We start from the raw sequence: 12,764 nt of genomic DNA on the forward strand, positions 1-12,764 counted from the left end.
CAGTGGTCACGTATGGACCACTGAGAGTTGGACCAGTGAGAGTTGGACTGTGAAGAAGGCTGAGCGCCGAAGAATTGATGCTTTTGAACTGTGGTGTTGGAGAAGACTCTTGAGAGTCCCTTGGACTACAAGGAGATCCAACCAGTCCATTCTGAAGGAGATCAGCCCTGGGATTTCTTTGGAAGGAATGATGCTAAAGCTGAAACTCCAGTATTTTGGCCACCTCATGTGAAGAGTTGACTCATTGGAAAAGACTCTGATGCTGGGAGGGGTTGAGGGCAAGAGGAGAAGGGGACGACAGAGGATGAGATGGCTGGATGGCATCACTGCCTCGATGGACGTGAGTCTGGGTGAACTCCAGGAGTTGGTGATGGACAGGGAGGCCTGGCGTGCTGCGATTCATGGGGTCGCAAAGAGTCGGACACGACTGACCGACTGAACTGAACTGAACTGAACTGTGGAAAATAAGTTGTATCTGACCACTTGTGTTTCTTTCCTCATTTATTACACACAGAGTTGTTCCATGAATATTTATTAACCCTCTCCAAAATACCCAGCATGGTAGTGGGCCCTGGAGATTCCACAGAGAGCAAGATATGTACCATCCCTCCTTCATGGGACTTAAGTTCTAGTGGTGTGTGCGTGCTTAGTCGCTTCAGTCGCATCCGACTCTTCGCAACTGCCAGGCTTAGACTGCCAGGCTTCTCTGTCCATGGGATTCTCCAGGCAAGAATACTGGAGTGGGTTGCCACGCCCCACTCCAGGGGATCTTCCTGACCAAGGGATCGAACCCAGGTCTTCTTCGTCTCTAACACTGCAGGCAGATTCTTTACCACTGAGCCTCCAGAGAAGCCCAAGTTCTAGTGGTAGAAACAGACAAATATGCAAGTTCAATAAAAAGAATTACAGAGTGTGAATAGGCCTGTTAAGAAGATAAACAAAGGGCCATGAAGGAGAATAACAGTGCAGGGAGGGTGACCATGTTAGGAGATCAGGAAGTCCTCTCTGAATTGAAAGTGAGCTGAGACCCGCATGGTGGGCAAGAGCCCTGGGTGGAGGCACCATCCTGAAAGCTACCTCCCTCTTCCTCACTCTACAGAGAAAACCACTAGATAGAAAATTATTACTACTGATGGGTATGTATCTGTCCTTCAGATGTACTGGGGACAGAAGAATGTTTAGAAGTACAGCCTTAGCCCCTTGGCTTTTCAGAGTTTGAATGCTCCCAGACCAGCCATCCTGAATTCTGTGCTCTGCCATGACCCACCCACCTCTGACCCATTGGCAATACTTTGTTGTTGTTTAGTCACTAAGTGGCGTCGACTCTTTGCAATCCCATGAACTTCAGCCCACCTGGCTCCTCTGTCCACGAGATTTTCCAGGCAAGAATACTGGAGTGGTTTGCTATTTCCTTCTCCAGGGGAACACCTTGATGGAGAAATGGACTAAACCTCTCTAAATTTGGTCTTCCCCTAGATGACTTGAGAGATCCCCTGCAAAGGCTTGGGAAGGAGAAAAGTAGGTTAGGTTCTGCCAAAGGCTGGGCTTACCCTGATTGCTTCCCAGGCCTCAGGAGTGAAATGGCTTGCATTAAAAATCCAAGTGGGGTATAGTTTCTTTTTTGGAGGATAGGGTTATTAATTTTTTTGATATTAATTTTCTTTTAATACCAAATCACTATAATAATGTGTCATTTTTGAACATTTTAATCTTAATGGATCCCACTCCCTAGCTGTTTCCAACAGCAACAATCTACAAGGCTAGTTTTTCTACAGTCTCAATAGTTTCCACATTCCCAAGGCCAAGTCTGCCCATACTGCCCTTGCCTAAGCCCGTGACAGGTTGGAGAAGAGGAATCACAAATGGCCTTCCCTCCTCCACCTAAGAATTGCGCTCTTTCTCTAGGGCCTATTTTCCAGAAGCGACCTCTGAGTTCAGAAACCATCTCTGTGAGGTCAAATGGCAGAGGCATCGAAGGATGCCTTTTTCCCGTACGGCCGGCAGTATTCTACTCACCTTTGTTCTTTGTTGGCTCCTTAACTGGCAACTGAGAATCCCCTCATCAGACAGCCTTGCAAAAGTTGGTCTTTTCCAACCTCAGATTTTTGTTTTAATTATGCAATATTAAAAAAAAAATTATGCAATATTTCAGGCACACAAAAAAAGCATAGACTATATATAATGAAGACCTATGAACCTATTACTCAGTTTAAGAAAAAATTATATGAAAAACACAATTGCAGTACTTTCATGGTGGCCTAGTGGTTAGGATTCTGGGCTTTCACTGTGGTGACCCGGGTTCAGTTCTGGGTCAGGAAAAATTCTGCAAGGCAAGTGGCACAGCCAAAAAATAAATAAATACAATTGAGCTCCCTGATCCTATTCTCTCTTACCTGTAGAAGCTGCCATCTTGCATTTGGTATTTATCACTCCCACAGCATCTGATTTTAATCCTACATTTAATGTTGAGGATAGTAGACTGAACATTTATACTGGCTACTTCCTGATTGCTTTTTTCTCCCCACATCTGTTTTGTGACTTCTTGAGATTAAATAGCTTTAGGAGTTGGGGCAAATGAGCTTTTAGACCACATTGTCTTCAGTTTCCATTTCTATTTCTAAAATAGTCCACGAGTTTTTAGCCTGAGATTGTTGGGTTAAATTTTGAATCACCCTGAGCTCTCTGCTAGCTGGGTTCCAGACTGCCACTGCTGGGCTGATCGGAGCATGGTGCCAGTCCTGTGAGCTCCTGGGGTCTGTTTACTTTGAGCACTGTTTTGCTGCAGAATGGACCTGGCATCCTGCAGGCTCCATTGGTAATGAAATTTCCAGTGACCTCACAGAAGAACACAGGGTTTCCTCGTAAGCTATAAAAATCTATAAAAATCAACAAATAATTGTTGTTAATATGGGTCAAAATTGCAATGGAGGGGAGGAAGTAATCCAGCAAGTCGCCACTGAGGTCCCTGTAGGGTCCCTAAATACCAGCACATCACATAACTGTGTCTGCTTTGGTGAGAAAATTAAATCCAGCACCTTTTGTTGTCTCATTGTAAGGGCTCTGTGAATTTCAAGTTCGGGGTTCTTTTTGCCAAAGACGGCCAGCTCACAGATGATGACATGTTCAGCAACGGTGAGTGTCTCCCCCTTTTTCTAACAGAAACCCTGCCCCGCCTCATTGCAATTTAGACAATTGCAACTCATCTTACCCGCTCAGTCTTTAATGCAAAGAAACAGCCAGTAGTTTTTATGAAGCTGAAGGGTAAATTTTCAGGGTAAATTTGGTAGGACATATGTTTTCCCAGTTTCGTTCATTTGACAAATATTCACTGGTCACTGAATCTGTGCCAAGCACTGGCATGGGGGATTCAGTGTAACTGGAAAATTACATGGGGATTTGTTATCTCAGGAGCAACGGGGAAACTTTTCTCTGTGATTTTTATGCTTAAGAGAATTAGAAAATGGCCCTCTTTTCCTGTTATTTAGCACTTTTCATATTAGAGGCCTGTTCCTTATTAACAGGAGTAGTAATGATGTTTTCCTTCTGCATTACTAGATCCTTGTGACCCCAGCCTGGCAGCACTCAGGTTGCTTAGACTGACTCTGTAGTTTTTCCTTTCCTCAGATTCTGGGAACTGTGGGCCTCCTGCACAGTCTCCAGAAGAGGGAATGTCCGTGGAGCCTAGTTAATCTTCAAAGGATTTCAGTACATAGCTAGAAACTAGGACCTTGTGGACACTGCACTTTGTTCACACTTGACCTCTTCTTACAGAAATCGGAAGTGACGCTTTTCAAAAATTTTTAAATCTGCTGGGTGACACCATCACTCTCAAGGGCTGGACAGGCTACCGTGGTGGTCTGGACACCAAAAGTAAGCTTGCCTCCTCCTCCATTCTGCTGTGTTTTGTAGAAGTTTTGTTTGCCAGCCTCATCTGAATTTGAATGTATACCCAGGGTGGAGTGTGCTGTCTTATAACTATACAGCATTTATGGGTTTTTTCTTGTGCTTGCACTTCTGTCGTTTTATCTGCTCTTCACAGCCAGTCCTGGAGGTAAGCCAGGCAGGTGATGTGAGGCTCATTGGCCTAAATTTGATAAACTTCAAATCAGGTGTCCTGAGCCTCTGGGGGCCTCGTCTCTCCACCAGCCCATGCTGAAGTCACTTCACAAATTCTGAATACAGGAAGGTCAGGCGGTTTGTGAGAGCTGCCCTGAGCTCTCCTTATCCACCTTAACTGGTGGATGCTGGGATAAAGTATTCAGCCCCAGTGGTCAGGCCCAGCTTCCCACTCCCATGACCCCGAAACAAGCTCTGTGTGCCCATGGTCACTCCTGGAGTCCATCAGCCTCATTTCCCTTTCCTGGGATAATCTGATAGACACCCCTAGGAGTTAGACACTACTTTTATCTCTATTTGCAAATTTTAAGAAACTGAGGCTCAGAGAAAGGTGAGGTAATGTGTCAGAAGGAACATAGCTAATGAGAACTCGAATCTGAGTCTGCCCAACTCCAAACTCCATGCTATTAGTCAGTATCCAATGCTGCCAGGGATATAGCTCCTTTTGTTTTATGGACATGATAATTACTTGTATGTCATCTTGTGTTCATTTTGGCCTGGACCAGCAGTAACTAGAAGGCAAGGAGTTGTAACATGCTGTCCTTTGGGGCTCAGACTTCTCATGATCTCCTCTGCTCTAAGCAAGGCATGAATGAGACAGCAAGAGAGCTTAGAGGGGGATGAAGAGGCCCCCACGTGGGCAGTAGCCTTGCCTCAGCTGGAGAGGGATCCGTACTGTTGCCTCCACTCAGGTGGATGATCATAGGATCTTTGGAATGTGCTAACTGTTCTGTATTCCTCTAGCCTGCAGATAAAGACTGTTTCCTTACGGCCTCAGAACTCCCTGTGCCCACTAAATGCGTATTGTATTTTTACAGATGATACCACAGGGATTCATTCTGTTTATACCATCTACCAAGGGCATGAGATCATGTTTCATGTTTCTACCATGTTGCCGTATTCCAAAGAAAACAAACAGCAGGTACGTGTGAACATGCAGAACATTCAGCAGTGACCTCAGTGTGGAGAGCGCATTGCTAACTTCATAGAACCCGAGACTGTGGATGTTCATACACGAGCCGAATTTCAGGACCAGTTTGGGGATGTTGTTTCCAGTCTGTTTGCTTGCAGTTTCACCAAGGCTTAGGAAGAACTACCCTTACTGGTGCTGGCCCCTTCAGGAGATAAAGGCTCAGACAGTCATGCACCTGTGTGTCTGTGTGACCATGTGTGTGTGCCTGTGTGTGAGTGTGGTTTTCTAGACCCCTGACAGACGGTTTTGCATATACGCATCCTGTGACTTCTCTCCACGTGCCTGTGTCTTGTCAGAATGGTTGCAAGCATTTTTTCAGGTTAATGCAGGAGGTTAACACTGACCATTTCCCCAGTGGCCTGTGCCCCGTTGCGGAAAAAACTACCTAAGAACACTCTGCCACTGCAGAGATTAGCCGTTTCCAGAGAAAACTTGCCCATTTGATGAAATCCAGATATAACAAAAATACATGCTGCTGGTTTTTTAAGGATTTGGGGGGTTCCATTTACCTTTGTATGAGATTCTTATCCCTTTATTACACATTGAAAGCATCTGTGTAAGTAAATATCACAAACATGAATCGACAGTTGTTCAGCAAAGATTTGCGAGAAATGTGAACCTAGAGCCAGTACGTGAGTGCTAAAATGGATTTTTTCTAAACACTTATAATCCTTATTTCAATGAGATTCCAGTAGGAGAAAGACACAAAGCAGATGGTTGGGCTAAAAAGTGATGTTATGATCATGAGACATAGCGATGCTTTGGGGACATGCAGGTGGTGGGCTCAGGAAGAGCTAGTTCTGTTTGATGGTTTGGGGCCTGGAATAAGGAGCTGGTGGATTGTCTTACAGGCAGTGGAGACCCTCTGGAGAATTTAAGCTTGCTCTGATTTTAGAAGGCTAACTGGCAAGTGACAGGCGTAAGCAGGAAGTGCCTCGGCCCAGTAGGCTTGCTTAAGTGTCTAAGAGTTCCTTTCTGCAAGCTTCTTCCCTTGTGTGGCTGAGGTGACCTATATTATCACTACCAGGCTCCACTTCTTAGGAGCTGAAGCTCTTAGGACCCTGGGTTCACATGGAAAAGAGAGACCAAGCTGACCCTCCAACTCATCATGAATTATGTTGACCTCTTACATCTCAACAATGCTAGGGAAAAAATTCCACTGAAATATTTCATAACCCTCCTCCTCCCCCAACCCTGACCTTTTCAGCCCCGTACATTCACTAAAATAGCCTGTGTCCTGTGACAAATGACGGCATTAGCCGGAGACAGGAGGAATGAATGTGACAGTTCAACCTTTGCCCAGCTCCAGACTTTAACCTTATCTTTTTGAAGGGGCTGTTAGCATATTAAGAGAAAACAGGCTCACCAGAAGCACTGAAATGTTCCCAGATGAACTCTGGTGTTCTCAACATCTTGGCTGGATCTGTGGGTAGTGCTTGGGCCTTCCACTTGCCCAGCATCAGTAGATGTGAAGAAAATCACAACTATGAACCTTCTCTCTGTTACCAGAAACATAAAGCAGTGGGGAAGAGAGCCAAAGAAGTGCAGAATGACAGTGAACCTTCTCGGTGCAGAGAAGGACCAGTAACCGCAAGCCTCTCTCTGTACCTGCCATGGTCTCTTTGGGGCCTAAGGTAACGGTCAGAAAATCTTGGTGGCTCATAAGATCTTGGTGGCTCTTTGATCTCCTAACATCTAAAACACTTGTGGAACAGTCTGAGCCACATCCCAAATCTGATGTAAAGAAACAAACTTTCACAAAGATTTTGTAGATTTTGGTTTTACAATAACTCCTTCATCTCTTTCTTCTATCACCGAAGTAAACCACAGTGGGGGCAAGGAAGGGGGTATTGATATTTGTCTTTCTGGGGCTTATCTTCTCCCTAACATCTGTGATGTCCTCGCCCCTAACACCCAGTCTCCCAGTGCTCCAGAACCTGACTACAGCTTTCAGGACCAGATAAAAGCACAGGCTCTGTGTCAGCCCTGGGCCCAGCCCCAGCTCTGCCTCAAAGTGGCTCTGGGATCCTGGACTCTTTGTGTGTGATGACAGCCCCAGGGCTCAGTTCTCAGCTCCTTTCTCTTCTCTTTCTATACTCACACACCCATTCATATCCCATCCCATGCCCCAGACACCCAAACTTACATCTCCAGCCAGCCTAGGGGGAACTCCAGACCAAATATGCAGGCTTCTTGACGCCTCCCCTGGGCTCAGCGTCTCACACCCAGTCTGTCCAAAGCTGAATTCCCTACTCTCCTCCAGACCTCTTCCTCCCAAAGTCTTTCTTATCTCTGATGATGGCTCTTCTGCTCTTCCTGTGTGTGGGGCAAAATGACCTTAGAATCATTCTTGATTCCTGTCTCTCCTTCTCATCCCATATTCAGTTTGTCAGGAAATCCTGTGGGCTCGACCTTCAGGTGACACCTGAGCTTTTGTCACACTTCAGTTACCATGCTGAATAAGTTCCTCTCAGCCTCCCTGGTGCCCTGACAAAGTGTTTCTCAATCCACTGGCCAGAGCAATCCTTAGAAATGCACGTCAGCCTCTTCCCAAAGCCCTAGTGCCTTCCGCTTCACTCAGAGTCAAAGCCAGATCCTTAGAGTGGCTGAAGGCCCCTAGTGACCTCCGTACCTCTCTGGTCCCCCCACCCACTGCTCTCCTGGTTTCCTCCCTTCCAGTCATATCGTCTTCCTTTCCTGTCCCAAGTCACCAGATACTGCTCCACGTCATGGCTTTAAGCTGCCCTTCCTTCTGCCTAGAACTCTCTCCTACCTGGTATCTTCTGGCTGACTCACTGACCACCCTCAGATCTACCCAAATGCCAGCTGTTAAAATGACCCCATGATTGAATTAAAGCCACAACCCACCCAACCCCAGCGCCCCCAGCGCCCCCAGGCCCCTCTGCACAGCTCCTGCTCGTCCATGGCACATATTGTCACCTAACATGACACATATTATTTAGAACACTTGTTTACGTTTACTGTGTAATTTCTGTGCCTACTGCTAGAGTGTGTGCCCCATGAAGGCAGGAATTTTGTCTGTTTTGTTCCTGATATAGAGCAGAAGCTAAATAATTACTTTACAAAAAATATATAAAAGCTTTATTGAGACATATTTCATATTCCATTCACTTTACCCACTTAAGTATGTTCACATGGTTATTCAGCTATCATCACAGTCAATTTTAGAATATTTCATTACCCCGAAGAGAAATCTCTCGCGGCTTTGCCGTCACTTCCCACTCCCCGCTGCGTAGCCTCTGGTAACTAGCAACCTGCTTTCTCTTTCGATTTGCCTATTCTGGACACTTTGTACAAATGGAATCACGTCATGTGTGGTCTTTTGTAACTAGCTTCTTGCACTTGGCATGCTTTCAAGGTTTGTCCATGTTGTAGCCTGTATCTGTATTTCATCCCTTTTTATTGCAGGATAATTTCCTATTTTATAGACACATTTTGTTTATCCAGTCATCAACTGATGGATGAGCACTTACTTATTTTCATTTTAATATAAAATTTACAGTTTTAACCACTTCTGAATTTATAGTTCAGTGCCATTAATTCCATTAAGTGCATTGTTGTGCAGTCATCGCCACGGTCCATCTCCAGAACTTTATCATCTTCTCAAACCGAAAGCCCGTACCAATTAATCAGTAAATCCACATTCCTCCCTCCCCCAGCCCCTGGCAACCACCGCACTCCTCTCTGTCTTTATGAATTTGATTATTCTAGGAATCTCATGTAAGTGGAATCATACATTTTTCCTTTTTGTCTGGCTTATTTCACTATCACAGTGTCCTCAGGGGTCGTCCATATTGTACCATGTGTCAGAATTTCTTTCGTTTTTAAAGCTGAGTAGTATTCCATATTTTTATACCACATTTTCTTTATCCATTCATCCATTGGTAGATGCTTGAGTCATTTCCACCTTTCGGCTATTATCAATACAGCTGCTAAGAGCATTGGTGTACAGATATTTGTTTGAGTCTCTGCTTTCAATTTGGGGAGAATATACCCAAAACTGGAATTGCTGGATCCTATGGTAGTTCTGTGTTTAATTTTAAATATTTTTCCCAGCAGTGGCTCTGTTTTACATTCCCACCAGCAATGCATGAGTTCCAGTTTCTCCACATTTGTAACAACGTTTGTTATTTGAGTTGTTTTAAAATAGCTATTCTGATGGGTGTGAGGTGATATCTCATTGTGCTTTTTATTTGCATTTCTCTAACCATTAGTGATATTGAACATCTTTTGTGTTTATTATCCATCTGTATATTTTCTTTAAAGCATTGTGTATTCAAGTCCTGTGCTTATATTTTAATCACATTATTTGGGGTTTTTGTTGTTGAGTTTTAGGAGTTCTTTATGTATGATTGAATATATGACTTGTAAATATTTCTCCCATTCTTTGGGCTGTCTTTTTACTTTGTTGATAGTATCTTTTAATGTAAACAGAAGTTTTAAATTTTAATGTAGTCAAATTTATGTATTTTTTCTTTCATTGGCTATGCCTTTAGTGTCATATCTAAGAAGTAATTGCCAAAAATCTTTTTGAGTTGAATTGAATTGAAGTGAAATTATCAGAGCATCTCTAAGCCTTAGTTTTTTTTACTTGCAAAATGAGAGTAATATCTAATATGGGTCAGGTAGAGATCCTGTTCTCAGGAGCTTACAATGTAAAATAGGGGACACATGAGAGACCCACGGAGAAAAGTGAATCATTCTCCTTGGCCAGTTGTGCAAAGTTCTTGGACAGGGCTTGGCAAACTATGGCCCATGGACCAGATCCAGCAGACTGCGTGGTTTGTTAAATAAAGTGTTGTTGGAAAACAGTCTTGCCCGTTAATTTATGAATTGTCTACAGCTGCTTTTTGCCACAACAGCAAAGCTGCATGGTTGTAAAGAGTATGGTCTGCAAACCCCAAAATACTTACTGTCTGGACCTTCATTGTTGTCATTCAGTTGCTCAGTTCAGTTCAGTTTGGTCGCTCAGTTGTCTCCAACTCTTCGCGACCCCATGGACTGCAGCATGCCAGGCTTCCCTGTCCATCGCCAACTCCTGGAGTTTACTCAGACTCATGTCCATTGAGTCGGTGATGCCATCCAACCATGTCTTCCTCTGTCACCCCCTTATCCTCCTGTTCTCAGTCTTTCCCAGCATCAGGGTCTTTTCCAACAAGTCTGCTCTTCGCATCAGGTGGCCAAAGTATTGGAGCTTCAGCATCAGTCCTTCCAATGAATATTCAGGACTGATTTCCTTTAGGATTGACTGGTTTGATCTCCTTGAAGTACAAGGGACTGCCAAGAATCTGGACCTTCACAGAAAAGATTTACTGACATATATGCAATGGAATATTACTCAGCCATAATAAGGAATGCATTTGAGACAGTTCTAATGAGGTGGATGAACATAGAACCTATTATACAGAGTGAAATAAGCCAGAAAGAGAAAGATAAATACCATAGTCTAACGCATGTATACAGAATCTAGAAAAATTGTACTGAAGAATTTATTTACAGGGCAGCAATGGAGAAACAGACATAAAGAATAGACTTATGGACATGGGAGAGGGGAGGAGAGGGTGAGATGTATGGAAAGAGTAACATGGAAACTTACATTACCATATGTAAAATAGATAGCCATGGGAATTTGCTGTATATATCAGGAAAGTCAAACAGGGGCTCTGTATCAACCTAGAGGGGTGGGTTGGGGAGGAAGATGAGAAAGAGGTTCAAAAAGGAGGGGATATATGTATACCTATGGCTGCTTCATGTTGAGGTTTGACAGAAAACAGCAAAATTCTATAAAGCAATTATCCTTCAATTAAAAAATAATTTTTTTAAAAAAGATTTATTGGCCCTAGGTCTAGCAGATCATTTTGGAAAGGTCAGCTGGGGTCAGATTAGATAGGGGCACTATTCTCATCAAGTATATGCTTCAGAACGAGTGAAGGCATTCATTTATATTTTTAAATATGCATATTTGAGCCCGTCCCCAGGGAATTCTGAGGCAATGCCTCTGGTCTAGGGGCCTTGAACTCCAGGCTAAGGAGATGAAGCAGGAGTGAAGGTGAACCTGATCAGAGCAGTAAAGTGTGAAAGAATAGAGGCAAGGAGACTGGAGGCTCCTGGGGGAGGGTAGTGAAGATTAAATGCAGGCCTGAGTTGGAAGAGGAGTGGAGGAGACTGCCAGATGAGCCAGGAGATGGGCTGGAGAAGTTTGGGAGGCAAGGAGACAAAGATAATGAAGCTCAGGGCTCTGTGAGCATTGGAGTTTGTTTTGCTGCGTTAGTGCATTAACTCTGGGAACGTGCCGTGTGTGAGCGGCCTTCTCAGTGATGCTGTTCATTTACATCCAGGTGGAAAGGAAGCGCCACATTGGAAACGACATCGTCACCATAGTGTTCCAGGAAGGAGAGGAACCTTCTCCTGCCTTCAAGCCTTCCATGATCCGCTCCCACTTCACACGTATCCTGGGCCTGAGTGAACCCTCCCAAGTTAGCCTCGCTGGACCTTAAATGACCCTCAAGCCTGATGTCATGGTGGACTGGCACGTGCTGATTGTTTTGGTTGCTAGACCCTAAGAGCCACTCTCTCTGTCCACTGCAGCGATGAATGGACTTATTTATTCTCAGAGAATTCTTCACTTCACAACTGTTTTTCCTTTCCTCAAGTATCTATGAAATGAAGGGAACTTCCTACCTTCCACTGATAATAAGGGAATTAGAAGAATTATAGGTAGTGAATCCTCTGAGAAATTTGCTTTAGGTATAAAAAACTTGCAAGCTGAGATAAAAAGCCAAAATAATGTGCCTTTGTTGATTCTAAGTCCTGGGAATGGCTGCTGTATTACCATCTCTTAACATTTGAGAAGTGATAGAATTAATCCTATTTTTATTTGCTTTCCCTCCACTTCCTCTCGTGCATCTTTAGCTCACTTTGCCACCAAAGACCTGAAGTTCTCAGTAATGCCCAAGCTCAGTGCACTCAGACAGGCCTGGGGCATGAGCATGGCCAGCCCGACACATCCCCAACCATGGCCCCATTGTCCTGGGCTACTGGCCATGACAGTGAGACCCAGCTGTCATGCTGGCCATAATAAGTAAAGGCAAGTAGTAGTACCTACAGGTGTTTTTCAGAATAAATTCTGGTCTAGTTATTCATATTCCCTGGAGACCCCAGTAAAGATGCTGGGAGCTAGGACCACTGTGACTCATGACATCTACAAGTAGATTGCTCTGCATCCTCTAGCTTGTTCGCTTATGTCCTAACATTATAGAATGTAAGTTTTTCTTTAAATTATTTATCTGGGGGCTTCCCAGGTAGCTCAGTGATAAAGAATCTACCTGCCAATACAGGAGCTGCAGGAGACACGGGTTTGATCCCTGGGTCAGGAAGATCCCTTGGAGGAGGAACTGGCAACCCACTCCAGTATTCTTGCCAAGATAATCCCATGGATAGAGGTGCCTGGAGGGCTACAGTCCATGAGATCGCATGACAGAAGCAACTGAGCACATTTATTTATTTGGCTGCACTGGGTCTTAGTTGTGGAACTCGAGATCTTTGATCCTTGTTGTGGCATGCAGGACCTAGTTCCCTGACCAAGGATTGAACCCAGACCACTTGCATTGCAAGCAGAGTCTTAGCCACTGGACCACCAGGGAAGTCCCAGTAT

The 12,764-nt window shown here is 44.4% G+C and overlaps 1 protein-coding gene across 3 annotated transcripts in view; it reads left to right on the top strand.

Moving 5' to 3' along the window:
* Positions 1–12,764, top strand: part of GARNL3 (GTPase activating Rap/RanGAP domain like 3) — a 173,848-nt gene that overhangs the window by 119,081 nt on the left and 42,003 nt on the right. For all 3 annotated transcript variants that reach the window (XM_070799265.1, XM_070799266.1, XM_070799267.1), the window contains 4 exons: positions 3,057–3,132; positions 3,772–3,870; positions 4,935–5,038; positions 11,449–11,557. In XM_070799265.1, the coding sequence (XP_070655366.1) occupies positions 3,057–3,132; positions 3,772–3,870; positions 4,935–5,038; positions 11,449–11,557 (388 nt within the window). The remainder of the gene's footprint in view (positions 1–3,056; positions 3,133–3,771; positions 3,871–4,934; positions 5,039–11,448; positions 11,558–12,764) is intronic.

The sequence above is a fragment of the Bos indicus genome, chromosome 11, assembly GCF_029378745.1.
Source record: "Bos indicus isolate NIAB-ARS_2022 breed Sahiwal x Tharparkar chromosome 11, NIAB-ARS_B.indTharparkar_mat_pri_1.0, whole genome shotgun sequence".
In the NCBI taxonomy this organism is placed as follows: domain Eukaryota; kingdom Metazoa; phylum Chordata; class Mammalia; order Artiodactyla; family Bovidae; genus Bos; species Bos indicus.